General features: G+C 48.6%; 1 protein-coding gene across 1 annotated transcript in view; it reads right to left on the bottom strand.

The window, feature by feature from the left end:
- The window catches only part of SH3BGRL2 (SH3 domain binding glutamate rich protein like 2), an 86,148-nt gene that overhangs the window by 7,946 nt on the left and 55,652 nt on the right, over positions 1-22,550 (bottom strand). Inside the window, exon 4 of the mRNA XM_063916868.1 lies at positions 13,281-13,361. Within this exon, the coding sequence (XP_063772938.1) occupies positions 13,281-13,361 (81 nt within the window). The remainder of the gene's footprint in view (positions 1-13,280; positions 13,362-22,550) is intronic.

Below are 22,550 nucleotides of genomic sequence, written 5' to 3'. Positions count from 1 at the left end.
TTAGTAAATAGACCCCTTAGTGACTTACTGTACTTATTTCAGTTTTGTGGCATTGAGAAATCCTAGCCTTTCCGATATGCTGGTATATGTCCATAAGGTCACTCAGTTCAAGAACTTTGGAAACATCCTCAATTAGCTGCTGAACAAGTTTCAACACTCGATACTCACCAGGATGACATTTGTTACACACCAGAACTCGAGGTCTATTTACTAAACCTTAGATGGAGATAAAGTGGACGAAAATACAGTACCAGCCAATCAGCGCCCAACTGCCACGTCACAGGCTGGGTTTGAAAAATGACAGTTAGGAGCAGATTGGCTGGTACTTTATCCACTTAAAGAGCTATACTGACCATGCCACCTCTTTCCCATATTTCCCCCTATGTCAATGTTGTGTCAGGGTGACTGGACAGCAGAGAACTGATGCTTCTCAGTAGAAGGACTGATAACATAATTATATACCTTGATCAATATGACACTACATGACTCCACCTTAGAAAGGTCTTAGACATTCTGGGGAAGATTGAAGAAACAGCGTTACAGGGGAGAAGTAGTATCAGCGCACAATTCTGTGCACTGATATAATTTCTACCCCTTGTATCACTGCAGCTGTGTGTGCTCAGCGACAGGGGCGCATATCTACAAAATAGCATGCAGACACGCCGGGCAATGTATGAACGGTCAGTGGCCCTGACTGATCCGACAGCTACAGCTATCTTTTTTGACAGCTGCAGGTGTCATTGCCCATACACCACAGGCACGGACAGCGCTGTCCCCGGCTGAGGAGACTGCCGACTCTGGGCTGCACAGGATATCTCAAGTAGAGATATCTCACGCATCGCCAGAGGAGCCGGCCAGGGGGTGAGAGACAGCGCATCAGTTAATACATCTTGTCGGTGTAGCTTCTTGCTTCACATTGGTAATTAGGAGAAGGAGGAATAATAGATATAACCTGATCCAATCTAAGCAGCTGTGTTCCTTTTCACATTATTTTATTATCACAGGAATGTATTAAAGGGCTTATGGAGCAGTTTTTGTGAAAAACAGCTCTAAATTAATTAAAAAATTTTTTAGTAACCAGATCAGATTGCATTTCCCATACTTATAAATGGGAAATGCGATCTAGGCAAATTTATAAAAAAAAAAAAAAAAGTGTGTCAAAATACTGCAGTGAACACTGTGATAATTCCGCCATATTCAGATAGCGTAATCACAGGGATCACTGCGAATCCTGTACAGCTTTCTCTGCCCGCTGATACACAATTGATCAGAGATTTAAGTGTAAATCATTCTCCCCTACGGTGATCGGTGCCCCGGTGAGGACTGCCAGTCATCAGGGCTCCATGCTGCTGCTCCTGTGACCCCCGATGCAGTAGAGTGATGCTGCAATGCACTTTACAACACTGGACCCCCGATGACTAGCAGCTCTCCAGGAGCACAGATCACTGATCCCTGCCTCTGGTGAGTATGATCAGCGGTGGGGGGGTGGGGTCGCAGGTGGTGCCTGGCAGCGACGCATATGCAGCACCTACTCTGGGTATTTTTTTTAAAATGAAAAATACCCTGATTTGGCTTCGGAGTGGCACCGCAGGGACAGAGCTTCTCGCAAGCTCTGTCCCTGCATGCGATAATTGATACAACCATGTTATGTAATCAATTATCACATTGAGGATTTGGACGATTTTATCACATCCCATCGAAGTACAAAGGTGTTGATGGCCATAAATTGGCTCCTTCATCCTAGCACTATGCTTTTTCTTTGTATGTTTCACCCACTCATGTAGGCACAGCACTTACCAATCCCTCCCCAGGCTGTGTGGACTACAGATACTAAAATACATGATAAGGACTAATCAGTGAAAAGACTTGAAGTACCATGCTAAAAAAACTAATAAAAAAACCCCAAAACAAACATATATAATATGATAAAAAGAACTGTTATACCAACAGATAATGCTGATGGTTTTTAAGGTGCATACACATGGTGCGATGGAACCTACAATTTTGACTATATAGTCAAAATCATAAAACGAGTTTTATGGTAAGAACTTACCTTTGTTAAAACTCTTTCTGCGAGGTACACTGGCTCCACAAGGATTGGACAATGGGGTGTAGAATAGGATCTTGATCCGAGGCACCAACAGGCTCAAAGCTTTGACTGTTCCCAGAATGCACAGCGCAGCCTCCTATATCACCCCGCCTCCCTGAACAGGAGCTCAGTTTTTAGTTAACCAGCCCAATGCAGTAGCAGGAAAAGAGACGACAACAGTTAGTAGCCACATACACCACACTCTCACGACAAGAGAAGTGTCAGCGGCTAATGCCATACCAACCCAAAGAAGCTAAGTGCGTCAGGGTGGGCGCCTTGTGGAGCCCAGTGTACCTCGCAGAAAGAGTTTTAACAAAGGTACGTTCTTACCATAAAACTCGTTTTCTGCTGCGGGGTACACTGGGCTCCACAAGGATTGGACAATGGGGATGTCCTAAAGCAGTTCCTTATGGGAGGGGACGCACTGTAGCGGGCACAAGAACCCGGCATCCGAAGGAAGCATCCTGGGAAGCGGCAGTATCGAAGGCATAGAACCTTATGAACGTGTTCCCGGAAGACCACGTAGCCGCCTTGCACAATTGTTCAAGGGTCGCACCACGTTGGGCCGCCCAAGAAGGTCCAACAGGCCGAGTAGAATGGGCCTTAATGTGAACAGGAGCAGAGAGACCAGCCTTCACGTAAGCATGTGCAATCGCCATTCTAATCCATCTGGCCAGGGTCTGCTTGTGAGCAGGCCAGCCACGTTTGTGAAATCCAAACAAAACTTTTAATGACCTCTTCAGAAAAACCCTTAGCCCTCAAGACGGAAGCTTCAAGAGCCACGCCGTCAAAGACAGCCGGGCTAGGTCCTGGTAGACACAGGGGCCCTGAACGAGGAGGTCTGGGCGTTGAGGAAGTAGAATTGGACGCTCTGACGATAGACCCTGAAGGTCTGAGAACCAGTGCCATCTGGGCCACGCCGGAGCTATGAGAAGCAGATTTCCTTTTTCTTGCTTGAACTTCCGAATTACCCGGGGCAGGAGTGACACCAGAGGGAACACATACGGCAGCCGAAACCTCCACGGCACCGCCAGCGCATTCACGAATGCCGCTTGAGGATCCCTTGTCCTTGCTCCGAAGACCGGAACCTTGTGATTGTGTCAAGACGCCATCAGATACACGTCTGGAAGACCCCACTTTTCCACGAGGAGTTGAAACACTTCTGGATGGAGGCCCCACTCGCCGGCATGCACGTCCTGACGACTGAGAAAGTCTGCTTCCCAATTCAGGACCCCCGGAATGAATATTGCTGATATGGACGGTAGATGGCGTTCCGCCCAACGTAGAATCCGTGAGACTTCCTTCATTGCCAAACGGCTTCGAGTGCCGCCTTGATAATTTATGTAAGCCACTGTGGTGGCGTTGTCCGACTGTACTTGAACAGGACGGTTCTGAATTAAATGCTGGGCCAGGTTCAACGCATTGAAGACCGCCCGCAATTCCAGAATGTTGATCGAGAGGAGAGATTCCTCCTTGGTCCACCGACCCTGAAGGGAGTGTTGCTCCAGCACCGCGCTCCAACCTCTTAGACTGGCATCTGTCGTCAACAGGACCCAGTTGGATATCCAAAAGGGACGACCCCTGCACAATTGTTGTTCCCAGGGCCACCAGTGTAGCGACAGACGGACCTCTGGAGTCAATAAGATCATTTGAGATCTGATCCGGTGAGGCAGGCCGTCCCACTTGGCTAGAATCAGCCTCTGGAGGGGGCGAGAATGTAATGGAGCATACTCCACCATGTCGAATGCTGATACCATTAGGCCCAGCACCTGCATTGCCGAATGTATCGACACTTGCGGACGAGAAAGGAAGCAACGAATCCTGTCCTGAAGCTTCAGGACTTTCTCCTGAGACAAGAACAACCTCTGGTTGTGAGTGCCCAACAACACTCCCAGGTGCACCATGCTCTGAGCAGGGACCAGGGAGGATTTCTTCCAGTTGATGAGCCACCCGTGGGCTTGTAGAAACCGGACCGTCATATCCAGATGACGTAGGAAAAGATGTGGGGAATTTGCCAGGATTAACAAGTCGTCCAGATACGGCAGTATCCTGACCCCTTGACGGCGGAGTACCACCGTCATCACCGCCATGACTTTGGTGAAGACTCGCGGAGCCGTTGTTAAACCAAAAGGTAACGCCCGAAACTGGTAATGTAGGTTGCCAAGAGCGAACCTCAGGTATTGCCGATGTGACACTGCTATAGGAATATGCAGGTAAACATCCTGTATGTCCAGGGAGACCATGTAGTCCCCAGGTTCCAAGGCCAGAACTACAGAGCGAAGGGTATCCATACGGAACTTGGAAACCTTCACAAACCTGTTCAATGCCTTGAGGTTGAGAATAGGCCGGGAGGACCCATTCGGTTTCGGGACTAGAAACAGCGGAGAATAGTACCCCCGGCCCCTCTGAGCAAGAGCCACCTGTACTACGACTCCTGTATCCAGGAGGTTCCGTACCACCGAGTGTAGAGTTTTTGCCTTTGTCTGGTCCAAAGGGACGGCTGTCTGGCAAAATCGATGAGGGGGTCGGTTTTTGAAGGCTATGGCGTAACCTCGAGTGACGACTTCCCGTACCCAGGCATCTGAAGTGGTCTTCAACCATTCCTGGGTATACCCTAGAAGCAGGCCCCCCACCCTGGGATCCCCCAGGAGGAGGCCCGCCCCGTCATGCGGCAGGCTTATCAGTCTTGGCAGCTGGCTGACGGACAGCCCAGGCTCTTTTGGGCTTCGGCTTACCAGGTTTGGAAGTGCGGGCCTGCTTATGGTACGCCTGACCTTTTGCTTTACCTGAAGGATGAAAGGGGCGAAAGGACGTACCTTTAGCCTTCGACAAAGAAGGAGCGGTATTAGGCAGACAGGCAGTTTTGGCAGTAGCCAAGTCAGCCACTATCTTATTTAAGTCCTCCCCAAACAGAATATCTCCCCTGAAAGGGAGTACCTCCAGGGTTTTTCTAGAGTCCAGATCCACAGACCAGGATCTCAGCCACAATATCCGGCGAGCCAGGACTGATGTAGTAGAGGCCTTGGCTGCTAGGATACTGGCATCAGAAGCCGCCTCTTTAATATATTGAGAAGCTGTGACAATATATGACAAGCATTGTCTAGCATGGTCAGAAGAGATTTCAGCTTCTAACTCCAAGGCCCATGCTTCAATAGCCTCTGCAGCCCATGTAGCTGCGATAGCGGGCCTTTGTGCAGCACCCGTGAGGGTGTAAATCGCTTTCAGACAACCCTCCACACGTTTATCCGTAGGCTCTTTTAGAGACGTGACGGTAGTGACAGGTAGAGCTGAGGAAACCACCATCCTAGCCACATGCGAGTCCACTGGAGGAGGAGTTTCCCAATTTTTAGACCGCTCTGGCGCGAGGGGATAGCGAGCCAGCATCTTCTTTTGAGGCACAAACTTCGTACCCGGGTTTTCCCAGGGTTCCTGACGTATATCCACTAGGTGGTCAGAGTGAGGTAAAATAAGATTTTAAACCTACCGGTATATCTATTTCTCCTAGTCTGTAGAGGATGCTGGGGACTCCGTAAGGACCATGGGGTATAGACAGGCTCCGCAGAAGATAGGGCACCTAAAAAGAACTTTGACTATGGGTGTGCACTGGCTCCTCCCTCTATGCCCCTCCTCCAGACCTCCGTTAGAGAACTGTGCCCAGAGGAGATGGACAATACAAGGCAGGACTTAGCAATCCAAGGGCAAGATTCATACCAGCCCACACCAATCATACCATGTAACCTGGAACATACATAACCAGTTAACAGTATAAACAAACTACAGTAACGGTCCAAGACCGATGTCAACTGTAACATAACCCTTATGTAAGCAACAACTATATACAAGTCTTGCAGAGTTTCCGCACTGGGACGGGCGCCCAGCATCCTCTACGGACTAGGAGAAATAGATTTACCGGTAGGTTTAAAATCTTATTTTCTCTTACGTCCTAGAGGATGCTGGGGACTCCGTAAGGACCATGGGGTTTATACCAAAGCATCCAATCGGGCGGGAGATTGCGTATGACTCTGCAGCACCGACTGAGCAAACGCTAGGTCCTCATCAGCCAGGGTATCAAACTTGTAGAATTTAGCAAAAGTGTTTGACCCCGACCAAGTCGCCGCTCGGCAAAGTTGTAAAGCCGAGACGCCTCGGGCAGCCGCCCAAGAAGAGCCCACATTCCTAGTGGAATGGGCCTTAACCGAATTTGGTACCGGCAATCCAGCCGTAGAGTGAGCCTGCTTAACCATATTACAGATCCAGCAAGCAATAGTCTGCTTCGAAGCAGGAGCGCCAATCTTATTGGCCAAATACAGGATAAACAGAGCCTCTGTTTTCCTAATTCTAGCCGTCCTGGCTACATAAATTTTTAAGGCCCTGACTACGTCCAGGGATCTGGAATCCTCCAGGTCACTTGTAGCCACAGGCACCACAATAGGTTGATTCATATGGAACGAAGAAACCACTTTAGGCAAAAATTGCGGACGTGTCCTCAATTCAGCTCGATCCACATGAAAAATCAAGTAGGGGCTCTTCTGTGACTAAGCCGCCAATTCTGACACTCGCCTTGCTGATGCTAAGGCCAACAACATGACCACCTTCCAGGTAAGAAATTTCAACTCAACCTTGTTAAGCGGTTCAAACCAGTGTGATTTTAGGAACTGTAACACCACGTTCAGGTCCCATGGTGCCACTGGAGGCACAAAAGGGGTCTGGATGTGCAGCACTCCCTTTACAAACGTCTGGACTTCTGGAAGAGAAGCCAATTCCTTCTGAAAGAAAATCGAGAGGGCCGAAATCTGTACCTTAACAGAGCCTAATTTCAGGCCCATATCCACTCCTGTCTGTAGGAAGTGGAGAAGACGACCCAGATGAAAATCTTCCGTAGGTGCATTCTTGGTCTCACACCAAGACACATACTTTCGCCAGATACGGTGATAATGTTTTATCGTCACCTCCTTCCTAGCCTTTATTAACGTAGGGATGACCTCTTCCGGAATCCCCTTTTTCGCTAGGATTCGGCATTCAACCGCCATGCCGTCAAACGTAGCTGCGGTAAGTCTTGAAATACACAGGGCCCCTGCTGCAACAGGTCTTCCCTCAAAGGAAGAGGCCAGGGATCTCCTGTGAGCATCTCTTGTAGATCCGAGTACCAGGCCCTTCGAGGCCAGTCTGGGACAATGAGTATCGTTCGTACTCTTCTTCGTCTTATGATCCTCAACACTTTTGTGATGACAGGAAGAGGAGGAAACACGTAGACCGATTTGAACACCCACGGTGTTACCGGAGCGTCCACTGCTATTGCCTGAGGGTCCCGAGACCTGGCGCAGTACCTCTGGTTTTTTGTTGAGGCGTGTTACTTCTGCAAAGACTTCTTGATGAAGTCCCCACTCTCCTGGATGGCGATCGTGTCTGCTGAGGAAGTCTGCTTCCCAGTTGTCCACTCCCGGAATGAAGACAGCTGACAGAGCACTTACATGATTTTCCGCCCAGCGAAGGATCCTTGTGGCTTCCGCCATCGCGACTCTGCTTTTTGTCCCGCCTTGGCGGTTCACATGAGCCACTGCTGTGACATTGTCTGATTGAATCAGAACCGGTAGGTTTAGAAGAAAACTCTCTGCTTGTCGAAGGCCGTTCTAAATGGCTCTGAGTTCCAACACATTGATGTGTAGACAGGACTCCTGGTCTGACCAAAGACCCTGAAAATGTTTTCCCTGTGTGACCGCTCCCCATCCTCGGAGGCTCGCGTCCGTGGTAACCAGGATCCAATCCTGAATTCCGAACCTGCGACCCTCCAGGAGGTGAGCACTTTGCAACCACCACAGGAGGGACACTCTGGTCCCTGGGGACAGAGTTATTTTCCGATGTAAGTGCAGATGGGACCCGGACCACTTGTCCAGAAGGTCCCATTGAAAAGTCCTTGCATGGAACCTACCGAAGGGAATGGCCTCGTAGGCCGCCACCATTTTCCCCAGAACTCGAGTGCATTGGTGAAAGGACACCCTTTTCGGTTTTAGCAGGTCTCTGACCATGTTCTGTATGTCTTGGGCTTTCTCTATTGGGAGGAAGACCTTCATTTGTTCCGTATTCAGTATCATACCTAGGAACGGTAGTCGAGTTGTCGGAATCAACTGTGACTTCAGTAGATTTAGAATCCAACCGTGTTGCTGGAGCACTCTCAACGAGAGCGCCACACTGTTCAGCAATTTCTCCCTTGATCTCGCTTTTATCAGGAGATCGTCCAAGTATGGGATAATTGTGACTCCATGCTTGCGCAGGACCACCATCATTTCCGCCATTATCTTGGTGAAAATCCTCGGGCCCGTGGAGAGTCCAAACGGCAACGTCTGAAATTGGTAATGACAATCCTGTACAGTGAATCTCAGGTATTCCTGATGGGGGGCATATATGGGGACATGAAGGTACGCATCCTTTATGTCCAGAGACACCATAAACTCCCCCTCCTCCATGTTGGCTATTATCGCTCTGAGAGATTCCATTTTGAATTTGAATCTTTTTATGTACAGGTTTAGGGATTTCAGATTCAAAATAGGTCTGACCGAACCGTCCGGTTTCGGGACCACAAATAGGGTTGAGTAGTAACCTCTTCCCTGCTGGTGCAGGGAAACCTTGATTATCACTTGCTGTATACACAGCGTTTGAATTGCAGCTAACACTACATCCCTTTCCGATGTGGAAGCTGGTAGGGCCGATTTGAAAAATCGGCGCGGGGGCACATCCTCGAATTCCAATTTGTAACCCTGGGAAACTATTTCCACCACCCAGGGATTCAGGTCCGAACTGACCCAGGCCTGACTGAAAAGTCGAAGACGTGCCCCCACCGGTGCGGACTCCCTCAGGGGAGCCCCAGCGTCATGCTGTGGGTTTTGGAGCAGCCGGGGAGGACTTTGGTTCCTGGGCACCTGCCGAAGCAGGTGCTCTCTTGCCTCTGCCCTTACCTCTGGCGAGGAAAGAGGATCCCCGACCTCTTTTGGACTTGTGCGACCGAAAGGACTGCATCTGATAGGGTGTTACTTTCTTTTGCTGTTGGGGTATATAAGGTAAAACATTTGATTTACCTGCTGTGGCTGTTGTAACCAGGTCCGTCAGCCCATCCCCAAACAATACATCACCCTTGAAGGGTAGTACTTCCATATGTTTCTTGGAATCCGCATCACCCGTCCATTGGCGAGTCCATAAGGATCTTCTCGCTGAGACAGACATGGCATTGGCCCTAGAAGCTAGCAATCCAATGTCCCTTTGAGCATCCCTCATAAATAAGACTGCGTCTTTAATATGGGCTAGAGTTAGGAATATAGTATCCTTATCCATATTATCAAATTGATCTGTCAGATCATCTGTCCAAACTGCAATTGCGCTACACACCCATGCCAACGCAATTGTCGGTCTTAGCACAGCACCCGTATGAGAATAAATGACTTTAAGGTAGTTTCTTGCCTGCGATCTGCAGGGTCCTTAAGGGCTGCTGTGTCAGGAGACGGTAGCGCCACTTTCTTGGACAAGCGCGTCAGGGCTTTGTCTACAGTGGGGGGTGATTCCCAAATCTCCCTGTCCTGCTTAGGGAAAGGGTATGCCATATAAATTCTTTTGGGGATCTGCGGTCTCTTATCCGGAGTCTCCCAAGCTTTTCCAAAGAATTAATTTAATTCATGAGATGTGGGAAAGTTAATAATCTGTTTCTTTTCCTTAAACATGTGTACCCTTGTGTCGGGGACAGAGGGTTCATCCACAATATGCAACACATCCCTTATTGCCACAATCATACACTGAATGGTTTTAGTCACCCTAGGGTGCAATTTTACTTCGTCATAGTCGACACTGGAATCAGAATCCGTGTCGGTAGTAGTGTCTTGTGTTAAGGGACGCTTTTGAGACCCCGACGGGCCCTGTGAGTCGGTCCAATCTGAGGATTGACCCCCTGATGTCCCCCCTAAATCAGCCTTATCAAGCTTTTTATGTAAAGATGCCACACTTGCATTCAACATATGCCACATGTCCATCCAATCTGGAGTCGGCACAACCGACGGGGACACACCACTCATTTGCTCCACCTCCTCCTTGGAAAAGCCTTCCGCTTCAGACATGTCGACACCACGTACCGACACCCCACACACACAGGGATTAACCTATAAGGGGACAAAACCCCAACCAGGCCCTTAGGAGAGACAGAGAGAGTATGCCAGCACACACCCAGTGCTTAGTAACACTGGAAAAATATGACCAGATAGCGCTTTTATATATATATATATATATATATATATATATATATATATAAAATGACCAGATTCCCACTCACTGCGCTCAAAATGCCCCCCTCCTCTTTTTTCCCAGCCTGAATGTTCAGCAGGGGAGAGACCAGGGAGCCAGCGTTTTCCTCATGCAGCTTCTGTGGAGAAAATGGCGCTGGTTAGTGCTGGGGATCAAGCTCCGCCCACCCGACGACGGGCTTCGGTCCCGGTGATTTTTTTATAGAAAATGGCGGGGGATCGTAGAATTACTGCCCAGCAGCCTAATCTACCTTGTCAGTGCCCAAATGTGAGGTTTATTGCTGCCCAGGGCGCCCCCACTGTGCCCTGCACCCTTCAGTGCTGCTCTGTGTGTGTGAATAGGAGCAATGGCATGAAGATCTGATGTCTTCTGCCGCCTATGATGTCTTCTGCCTTCTCATACTCACCCGGCTTCTATCTTCGGCATCTGTGAGGAGGACGGCGGCGCGGCTCGGGGACGAAACCCAGGTGAGACCTGTGTTCCGACTCCCTCTGGAGCTAACGGTGTCCAGTAGCCTTCGAAGCAGTGCCCAACTTGACAAGCCAGCTCTGCTTCTCTCTCCTCGGTCCCACGATGCAGGGAGCCTGTTGCCAACAGGACTCCCTGAAAATAAAAAACCTAACAAAATTCTCTTTCCACAGAAAACTCTGGAGAGCTCTCTGCAGTGCACCCATTCTCCTCTGGGCACAAGATCTAACTGAGGTCTGGAGGAGGGGCATAGAGGGAGGAGCCAGTGCACACCCATAGTCAAAGTTCTTTTTAGGTGCCCTATCTCCTGCGGAGCCCGTCTATACCCCATGGTCCTTACGGAGTCCCCAGCATCCTCTAGGACGTAAGAGAAAACTTGTTTAACCACCTTTTGACGTTTGAACCTATCTGGTTTCTTAGGAGGGACGGATGGCTCGGGATCATCCGTAATCTGCAGAATTAATTTAATAGCCTCCAAAAGATCAGGAACATCCACATGTGAACTACCCTCCCCATCAGCCGTATCGGAGTCAGAACCTGAGGGGTCAGTATATGTGCCGTCTTCATCAGACGAGGTGTCAGTGACCGCAGTGGATTGTGAGGAGATAAGCGCTCGCTTAGAGGACCTCTTGGACTTAGGCGAGCATTGGTCAGACTTTTTAGTAATCAAATACTGGTTCAACTTCTTTAATTGCGCAGATTAATCGTCCGCCCACAGCGGGTTAGCTGCAGGGACCACATACGGTTGGACCAGCATTGGGGGTCCCATAGGGGGTGTCAGTTTATGAACTAGCGTATGCAGAAGCGTGGAAAAAGTGGCCCACGGCGGGTCATTATTTGCCCCCGTCCCACTGGGGGGCAAGGAGCCTCCAGAACCAGAACCCAAAGCTGCTATATTCTCCTCATAGATATCTGCGGCTTCAGCAACACCGGCAGTGTGTTCAGCCCCAGAACCGTTACCCTCAGAAGCAGACATGATATAACTTGCAGTATCAGGTAACACAGTACAATTATCAGCAGCACTATACCTCTAAACCCAAACCCCTGTGCAGTGTAGTCAGCACTAGCAGAGATAAAGGAGAGATATGGTGACTAAATCACAGAGAAAAATACGTAATGCAGTATATCTTTGTGAAAATCCTATATTAGATAACACCTGACGCAACAAGCCCCCTCAGGTTATGGAATATAGGGATAGCAGGTTGAGTGAAATACACGAAATGGACACCACTCAGCTATCAAATGCACACACAGAAAGTCACAGTTTGTACAATGCAGAGGTTATTACTGAGAATAATACTGCACTGGACTAGCTTACACAGCTATATAACGATAGATATAACAGTACACAGTAAGAACTGGATGTATAGCAAGCGGGACCCACTTACCACCTCCCGAAGCGCGGCCACGCGATCATGGAGAGCCCCAGCCGTGTGTCTCTAACATGAAGAAAACCGGAGCCTCCGCTGTAGGTACCCGGCAACCAGGGCTCGGGAGAGCTGGAGCTGCAGCAGTGACTGTCACAAGACATTTACCACCGCTGCTGCCCTTGAAGTCTTCACTTTTTACCTCATAAAAAGCTTTTCTTAGGGCTGCTTGGAGCAGCCCCTCTGTTAAGTGCCTGCTTACTGCAGCACCAACTTACAAAACTGAGCTCCTGTGCTGGGAGGCGGGGTGATATAGGAGGCGGCGCTGTGCATTCTGGGAACAGTCAAAGCTTTGAGCCTGTTGGTGCCTCAGATCAAGATCCTACTCTACACCCCATTGTCCAATCCTTGTGGAGCCCAGTGTCCCCCGCAGCAGAAAAGAAGTTAGTGCAAATTGCACCGTGTGTACACAGCTTGCGATACTGATGCACGCTCCCGTGGGGTCAGTATCACAAGAAAAAATATAGACTGTGCAGGCAAGTCAATCTTGACGTTATTGTGTACAATCTAGTACATAGTATAGTCAAAATTGGCACGTAGTCAAAATCTCAGAGTCAAAACCTCAAGTAAAGATAGCCAATATCGATGGTTCAGGGCTCCGGGGAGTACAGGGGAAATCGCAAAGTAAAAATCAGAGATAGTCAATATCTCACCGTGTGTATCACCTTTAGAGCAGACCAACAGAGCAGAGGTCACTGTAAAGTTAAAGTTTTCTCTTATTAGCTGTGCAGAGGATGGACCACTTAAAATTTTGCTATGCAGCTCGCAAAGTCTAATTATGCCCCTGGCTGGCCGGGTCATATACAGTCTAGCACCAGTTTTAGCATGGCCAAATAGCAAAACTGTAGCAGGGCATGCTGGGATGTGTAGTTCAACAACAGCTGGAGTGTCAAGGTTAGCGATCACTGGTCTAGCATACTGCATCCTACCTGTGAATTGACAAACCTAATGTACTTTTAAAAATGTAAGTGAAAATGAAATAGTAAAAATTAAATGGACACATAGTACTGTACCTTTGTTGTTGGCTTTTGCTTTATCTGTAGAAATGATAACACTGAATTACTTTCCTTGGCTTCAAAAAAATCATTATAATCCTGTTGAAAAATGAAACACAGGTACAGATTAGCAAATACAAAGCATACTAGTAATAGAACATGGAATGTCATGTCAATTGGGTATGAGCCAGCTGTCCAAGCCCTCTGGCAGAGTGGGCGGTTCACTTCTGGCATGACTAGTGCCTGAGAGTAAATTGTAACTACTTTGTAAGAAACAGAATTTCTTTGTAAAACACAAGGCTGCAATATAACAGGCAACTGGACCATTAGTGTGGGGATGAGAATCAACTGATGCAAATCAGTTTTGGGTATGGCAGGAAATGCTGTTTGAATAAATTGCAAGCATAATACTGTATTTACTCTGGATCATAACATATAGACAGTGTAAATGAATGAAAACACATCCCCCATTAAAGTAAGGCAAAACTTGAAATATAATACAGATACTCGCGCAGATTTATTAAGCCTGGGGAAGCGATAAAGTGGAGGTGATAACGCACCAGCCAATCAGCTCCTAACTGCCATGTTACAGGCTGGGTTTGAAAAATGACAGTTAGGAGCTCATTGGCTGGGGCTTTATCACCTTCCACTTTATCACTTCACCAGGCTTAATAAATCTGCCCCCCAATGACTGAAGCTTGGCATACACTATACAATTATCTAGCAGACCATCTGTCCAATCTGGCTGGTTGAAATGAAAACCTGGTAATGGATGAGAGCAAATGACAGTCGGCCATTTGCTCCCAAACACTGGAAAACGGACAAACTGTCCTTCAGACACATGGTACGTAATTTAACCAATTTGTCTGAACAACCTTTCTGTCCATTTTCCAATGGATACCAGTCATTCTATTCTGGAAGGCACAGTGGGGTCTCTGAACCAAAAGCTATCTTTGTTAGTGCATGGGAAGGAAGGAAAAAAAAAAAAAAGCAGACATACTAGGTTATCAAAAAGAACAGTCTCAAATGTTACCAGCTGTTTTTTTGCTACCTGTCAAATTTCCGCAATGATCGCGTTACCCAGGGGTAGCATATAAAAAACATTTTAAGTGATGTGATTGGGTTGTAATTTGAGAAGGGTTGACAGATTGAATTTACATAATGGGTTTGGTGTATTAGATTGGCCTTCATCATGTCTACACTGGTGAACATCTGACCTTGTATAATACTCATTTTTCTTTCTAATCCCTGCTGTTTTGGTGTCCGATTCAGTGATTCTAAAGTGTTCACTAAGAAAAATGTTGACGCCACCATGCTGGAATAAGAGGTTTGAGCTTCAAGATGAAGGAGGCCTCCAATAGGTAATCCTTTAAATAACTTCTTAGATAAATGAGCTGCTCCCAGCTGTAGGTAGGACCCCCCTACCCCCATCCCATATAATACTTATTATTACACCCCTCAATCAGTTGCCTACTGATTGTAGCAGGCATCTCTTATACTTGGTAGTACTTAAAATAGAGTATTATAGCATATTGATATATCACCAGTCAGTGGGGTCAATTCAATTCGATGACTAGTTGCCAATTCCACTAGTTTACTTAAGTTTTGTCGACAATTGGAATTCCCGCTAATTCAATTCTCGCCAATGTGACTGTTTAGTCGGCGATGTATATACAACTCCTGACAATTTGTTCTCCCTATAGGTTATAATGGTCAGACCAATTCAATGAACTCGCGGGTGGGGAGAGAGTTCGAATTCCCGACAATTGTAGACTTAAACTCTCCCTTTTTTTCTCTCATCCCCCCAAGGGGTGAGAGTTTACACATTTTAGTTTTGAATTTAATACTAAGCTATTAGAAATGCTGTAAATAGGTCTAATTTTTCAATCCAACACATTTATATTCCCACTGGCTAGTTTAGCAAGTGGTTTGTCCCTCTCCCTTCTTAGTTGTTTCAACTAATATATCTTGCTGCAATAGAGGATTTCATCTGAAGGAGGAAGGACAGCATGCACCTGACTGGAGTTTTAAGAGGACGCCGATCAAATCTTATCGTACAGTACATGATTATACAACTAGGACAGCGATGTGTTTTGTGCCGCAGCGCACCGCAAACAACATTGCAGTGGGGCAGTTATGTCAGAGAATGCTGGTTCTCCCTACAAAACAGCAGGTTTAAGTTGCGAGAACAGGCATTCTCTGATTTACGGAGCGCTAATTTAATTAGCTGCGGGAGCCTCCTACTGGCACTATTCAATCCGTGCAGAAACTGAATTTACCCCTTCGAAAAACATTTTACTTACCGTATATACTCGAGTATAAGCCTACTTTTTCAGCACTTTTTTTTGTGCTGAAAAAGCCACCTCGGCTTATACTCGAGTCAGCGTTATATGCCCCACAGTGCGATGTGTGCCAGATATGCCAGATATGCCCCACAGTGCTAGATACTTACCCTCCGTCGCTCCCGCGCTGTCGTCTGAAGGAGGGACACGGAGAGCGCAGCGCGCGGCTCTCCTGTGTCCCTCCTGCATCTCCGGCGGCAGCGGCGTCTGTGTGGTAAAGGAAGTGCACGAACCGGCACTTCCTTTAACACACGCCGCTGCCGCCGGAGACGCAAGAGGGACACAGGAGAGCCGCGCGCTGCGCTCTCCGTGTCCCTCCTTCAGACGACAGCGCGGGAGCGACGGAGGGTAAGTATCTGGCACTGTGGGGCATATCTGGCACTGTGGGGCATATCTGGCACACATGGCACTGTGGGGCATATCTGGCACTGTGGGGCATATCTGGCACACCTGGCACTGTGGGGCATATCTGGCACACCTGGCACTGTGGGGCATATCTGGCACTGTGGGGCATATCTGGCACATCTGGCACTGTGGGGCACATCTGGCACTGTGAGGTCTGTGTACGGGTAGAGCTGCATTTCCCACCCTAGGCTTATACTCGAGTCAATAAGTTTTCCCAGGTTTTTGTGGTAAAATTAGGTGCCTCGGCTTATATTCGGGTCGACTTATACTCGGAGTATATACGGTAATTTAATATTTTCAGAATTTTTAAATAAAACATTTTGGACTTGCGGTGCCATGAAAAAAATTGATACTCAGGTGGTGATACAAAAAAGTTTGGAAAACCACTACACTACACTACTAAATAAAATAAAAGAAACACTTTACTACTGCTGCTACTCTACACCGCTCACCCTGCACACACTACAGTACTGCTGCTAATCTCTACTCCCAGCCCCACCTACAGTACACTACAACCCCACACGCACAGGGAGATTTCCCCAGAGATGTGTGCTGAGTGAGGAGGGGGGGGGGGGGAAATCGCTCATGAATCGCTTGAGTGATGTGCTAGATTGAGCCTGCATGCAGGCTCAATCTAGCACCAGCAATAGTGAAGCGCGGGGCCGCGCATTGCTATCGCTGTGGGGGTACACACGGAGAGATCCGTGCTTAACTTCTACGCAATCTAGTCAGATTGCTTAGAATTTAAGCACTGATCTGTGTGTACCCCCCTTACCTCTCACCCAATACACTACTTAACTCCCTTCCCTGCATAATCTGTCACTACCCTGCACTGCACCCCCCTGCACGCACACACTATCTTGCACCCCCATCCCCACAAACACTATACTACAGCCACTACCCTGCACCCCACTCCCCACACCTAGTACACTAGGCCGGACAATCAGTTGATCGGCAGTTCATGCTACCATATTAGTAACCTACTCTTAGTGTACATAGACCCCTGAGTATTTACCATATGAGAACATAAGACATTTGCACAGGAGCAATTCCCAAAGTGAAAAGGGCAAACACATGTGCATGGACAAATGTACTGCAGGTCAGTATTTTTGTAACTTTGGAAGTAATTTGGAGTTGGGCACATACCCATTTGCATAGTGAAATATCCATATTTGACCTGTGCATGCCTACCTCTCAACCAACACTCGGGTGTGGAATGGCTGACCGGTGATAAGCATACCGGCAGCGGAATCCTGGCGGTCCCTTGTGGGCTCGCTGCGCTGAGGGCTCGGTGGGGCCCTGCGCTTGCCACGGCTTCTATTCCCACTCTATGGGTGTCGTGGACACCCACAAATGGGAATAGTCCCTGTTGGTCGGCATGCTGACCGTCGGGATAGTGAGGGTGCGGGATGTAGGGGGAGGTCATGTGATTGTCCATCTCCTGACTGCCGGTCACGTGAATACATCCCCCCAACACTCCCTTCCCCACTCACAGTACACTACCTCTCACCCTGAATACCCCTCCCCGCAAACACTACTGCAGCTACCCTGCACCCTCTCAATGCACACACTACACTACTTCTCACTGTACACAACCTCCCCTGCATACTACCGCCGAACAAGTGGATACCTTTAAATACCTGGGTTCAACTATCAACGGTCAACAGATAGCCGCTACAAGTGACATCACGAGATGCATAGGTTGTGCCACAGCTGCCTTTGCATCTCTGGAAAAAGGCCTCTGGGACCAAAAGGACATTACCATTGCGACAAAAAATAAGAATTTTCTCACCGGTAATTCTATTTCTCGTAGTCCGTAGTGGATGCTGGGGACTCCGTAAGGACCATGGGGAATAGACGGGCTCCGCAGGAGACTGGGCACTCTATAGAAAGATTTAGGACTATCTGGTGTGCACTGGCTCCTCCCCCTATGACCCTCCTCCAAGCCTCAGTTAGGAACTGTGCCCGGAAGAGCTGACACAATAAGGAAGGATTATTGAATCCCGGGTAAGACTCATACCAGCCACACCAATCACACCATATAACACGTGATAGGAACCCCGGTTAACAGTATGATAACAAATAGAGCCTCTAAAGAGATGGCTCACCACAAAACCCGATGTTTGTAACAATAACTATGTACAGGTATCGCAGACAATCCGCACTTGGGATGGGCACCCAGCATCCACTACGGACTACGAGAAATAGAATTACCGGTGAATAAATTCTTATTTTCTCTGACGTCCTAGTGGATGCTGGGGACTCCGTAAGGACCATGGGGATTATACCAAAGCTCCCAAACGGGCGGGAGAGTGCGGATGACTCTGCAGCACCGAATGAGAGAACTCCAGGTCCTCCTCAGCCAGGGTATTAAATTTGTAGAATTTTGCAAACGTGTTTGCCCCTGACCAAGTAGCTGCTCGGCAAAGTTGTAAAGCCGAGACCCCTCGGGCAGCCGCCCAAGATGAGCCCACCTTCCGTGTGGAATGGGCTTTTACAGATTTAGGATGCGGTAAGCCTACCGCAGAATGCGCCAGCTGAATAGTGCTACAAATCCAGCGCGCAATAGACTGCTTAGAAGCAGGAGCACCCAGCTTGGTGGGTGCATACAGGATAAACAGCGAGTCAGTTTTTCTGACTCCAGCCGTCCTGAAAGCATAAATTTTCAGGGCCCTGACTACGTCCAGCAACTTGGAATCCTCCAAGTCCCTAGTAGCCGCAGGCACCACAATAGTTGGTTCAAGTGAAAAGCTGAGACCACCTTTTGGAGAAACTGAGGACGAGTCCTCAATTCTGCCCTATCCATATGGAAAATCAGATAAGGGCTTTTACAAGACAAAGCCGCCAATTCTGAAACCCGCCTGGCCGACGCCAGGGCCAACAGCATGACCACTTTCCACGTGAGATATTTTAAATCCACAGTCTTAAGTGGTTCGAACCAATATGATTTTAGGAATGCCAAAACCACATTGAGATCCCAAGGTGCCACTGGGGGCACAAAAGGAGGCTGAATATGCAGAACTACTTTGACAAAAGTCTGAACTTCAGGCAGTGAAGCCAGTTCTTTCTGGAAGAAAAATCGACAGAGCCGAAATCTGGACCTTTATGGACCCCAATTTGAGGCCCAATGTCACCCCTGCTTGCAGGAAGTGCAGGAATCGACCCAGTTGAAATTCCTCCGTCGGGGCTTTCATGGCCTCACACCAAGCAACATATTTCCGCCAAATGCGGTGATAATGTCTTGCGGTGACATCCTTCCTGGCTTTGATCAGGGTAGGGATGACTTCCTCCGGAATACCCTTTTCCTTCAGGATCCGGTGTTCAACCGCCATGCCGTCAACGCAGCCGCGGTAAGTCTTGGAACAGACAGGGTCCCTGCTGCAGCAGGTCTTGTCTGAGCGGCAGAGGCCAAGGGTCCTCTGCAAGCATCTCTTGAAGTTCCGGGTACCAAGCTCTTCTTGGCCAATCCGGAACCACGAGTATGGTTTTCACTCCTTGTCTTCTTATTATTCTCAGTACCTTAGGTATGAGAGGTAGAGGAGAAAACACATAAACCGACTGGTACACCCATGGTGTCACTAGAGCGTCCACCGCTATCGCCTGCGGGTCTCTTGACCGGGCGCAATATCTTTTCAACTTCTTGTTGAGGCGGGACGCCATCATGTCTACCTGTGGTTTTTCCCACCGGTTGACCAGCATTTGGAAGACTTCTGGATGAAGTCCCCATTCTCCCGGGTGGAGGTCGTGCCTGCTGAGGAAGTCTGCTTCCCAGTTGTCCACTCCCAGAATGAACACTGCTGTCAGTGCTAACACATGATTCTCTGCCCATCTGAGAATCCTTGTGGCTTCTGCCATAGCCATCCTGCTTCTCGTGCCGCCCTGTCTGTTTACATGGGTGCCCGCCGTGATGTTGTCTGACTGGATCAGTACCGGCTGGTTTTGAAGCAGGGGTCTTGCCTGGCTTAGGGCATTGTAAATGGCCCTTAGCTCCAGGATATTTATGTGAAGAGAAATCTCCTGATTTGACCACAGTCCTTGGAAATTTCTTCCCTTTGTGACTGCCCCCCAGCCCCGAAGGCTGGCATCCGTGGTCACCAGGAGCCAGTCCTGTATTCCGAATCTGCGGCCCTCTAGTAGATGAGCCCTCTGCAGCCACCACAGCAGCGACACCCTGGTTCTGGAAGATAGGGTTATCCGCTGTTGCATCTGGAGATGGGACCCGGACCATTTGTCCAACAGGTCCCACTGGAACGTCCTTGCGTGGAACCTTCCGAATGGAATTGCTTTGTATGAAGCTATCATTTTTCCCAGGACTCGTGTGCATTGATGTACCGACACTTTTCCTGGTTTTAGGATGTCTCTGACCAGAGATGACAATTCCTCGGCTTTTTCCAGTGGAAGAAACACTCTTTTCTGGTCTGTGTCCAGAATTATTCCCAGGAACAGAAGACGTGTCGTCGGGACCAGCTGTGACTTTGGAATATTGAGAATCCAGCCGTGCTGTTGTAGCACTTCCCGAGAAAGTGCCACCCCCACTATCAACTGTTCTTTGGACCTCGCCTTTATCAGGAGATCGTCCAAGTACGGGATAATTAAAACTCCCTTCTTGCGAAGGAGTATCATCATTTCGGCCATTACCTTGGTAAAGACCCTCGGTGCCGTGGATAACCCAAACGGCAGCGTCTGGAACTGATAATGACAGTCTTGTACCACAAATCTGAGGTACTCCTGGTGCGGAGGGTAAATGGGGACATGCAGGTACGCATCCTTGATGTCCAGGGAGACCATGTAATCCCCCTCCTCCAGGCTCGCAATAACCGCCCTGAGCGATTCCATCTTGAACTTGAACCTTTTGATATAAGTGTTCAAGTCTTTTAAATTTAAGATGGGACTCACCGAACCGTCCGGTTTCGGTACCACAAACATTGTGGAGTAGTAACCCTTTCCTTGCTGAAGGAGGGGTACCTTGACAATCACTTTCTGTGAATACAGTTTTTGAATAGCCACCAACACTGCCTCCCTGGCAGAGGGAGTTGCCGGCAAGGCAGATTTTAGGAAACGGCGGGGGGGAGACGTCTCGAATTCCAGCCTGTACCCCTGAGATACTACTTGAAGGACCCAGGGATCCACCTGTGAGAGAGCCCACTGTGTGCTGAAAAACCTGAGACATGCCCCCACCGTTCCCGGTTCCGCCTGAGCAGCCCCAGCGTCATGCTGTGGACTTACCGGACGCAGGGGAGGACTACTGCTCCTGGGAACTAGCTGTGTGCTGCAGCTTTTTCCCCCTTCCTCTGCCCCTCGGCAGAAAGGATGAGCCTCTAGCCCTCTTATTTTTCTGGGGCCGAAAGGACTGTACCTGATAATACGGTGCTTTCTTTTGCTGTGAAGTAGCCTGTGGCAAAAAAGTCGATTTCCCAGCAGTAGCTGTGGAAACGAGGTCTGAAAGACCTTCCCCGAAAAGTTCCACCCCTTTATAGGGTAAAACTTCCATGTGCCGCTTGGAGTCGGCATCACCTGACCATTGCCTAGTCCATAACCCCCGTCTGGCGGCAATGGACATATCGCTTATTTTTGATGCCAGCCGGCAGATATCCCTCTGTGCATCACGCATGTATAAGACCGCGTCTTTTATATGGTCAATCGTTAGCAAAATATTGTCCCTATCCATGGTATCAATGTTTTCCGACAGGGAGTCTGACCACGCAGCTGCAGCACTGCACATCCAAGCTGATGCAATAGCGGGTCTCAATAGAATGCCAGTGTGTGTGTATATAGCTTTTAGGGTACTTTCCTGCTTTCTATCAGCAGGTTCTTTTAGGGCGGCCGTATCCGGAGATGGTAGTGCCACCTTCTTTGATAAGCGTGTCAGCGCCTTATCTACCCTAGGGGGTGTTTCCCAGCGTGACCTATCCTCTGGCGGGAAAGGGTACGCAGCCATTAAGTTTAGAAATGATCAATTTCTTATCTGGGGAAGTCCACGCTTCCTCACACACCTCATTTAATTCGTCAGATGCAGGAAAAACTACTGGTAGTTTTCTCACCAAACATAATACCCTTTTTTGTGGTACCATCAGGGGTATTATCAGATATGTGTAAAACATTTTTCATTGCCTCAATCATGTAACGGGTGGATCTATTGGAGGGTACACTCGTCTCATCATCGTCGACACTGGAGTCGGTATCCGTGTCGACATCTGTCACGTACTTCCTTCCATAAGTCCATCCACCCGCAGGGGGTGACATCACATTCACAGGCATTTGCTCCGCCTCCACATCATTATCCTCATCATACATGTCGACACAGCAGTACCGACACCCAGCAGACACACAGGGAATGCTCTTACAGAGGACAGGACCCCACAAAGCCCTTTGGGGAGACAGAGGGAGAGTATGCCAGCACACACCAGGGCGCTATATAACACAGGGATATCACCTATACAGAGTGTTTTCCCTTATAGCTGCCTATATAATATATATACTGCGCCTAAATTGTGCCCCCTCTCTCTTTTTTACCCTTTCTGTAGTGCAGGACTGCAGGGGA

Source organism: Pseudophryne corroboree, chromosome 4 (genome assembly GCF_028390025.1).
Source record: "Pseudophryne corroboree isolate aPseCor3 chromosome 4, aPseCor3.hap2, whole genome shotgun sequence".
NCBI lineage: Eukaryota > Metazoa > Chordata > Amphibia > Anura > Myobatrachidae > Pseudophryne > Pseudophryne corroboree.
Note: the sequence above shows the minus strand (reverse complement) of the source record. Positions and strands in the feature narration are given on the sequence as shown.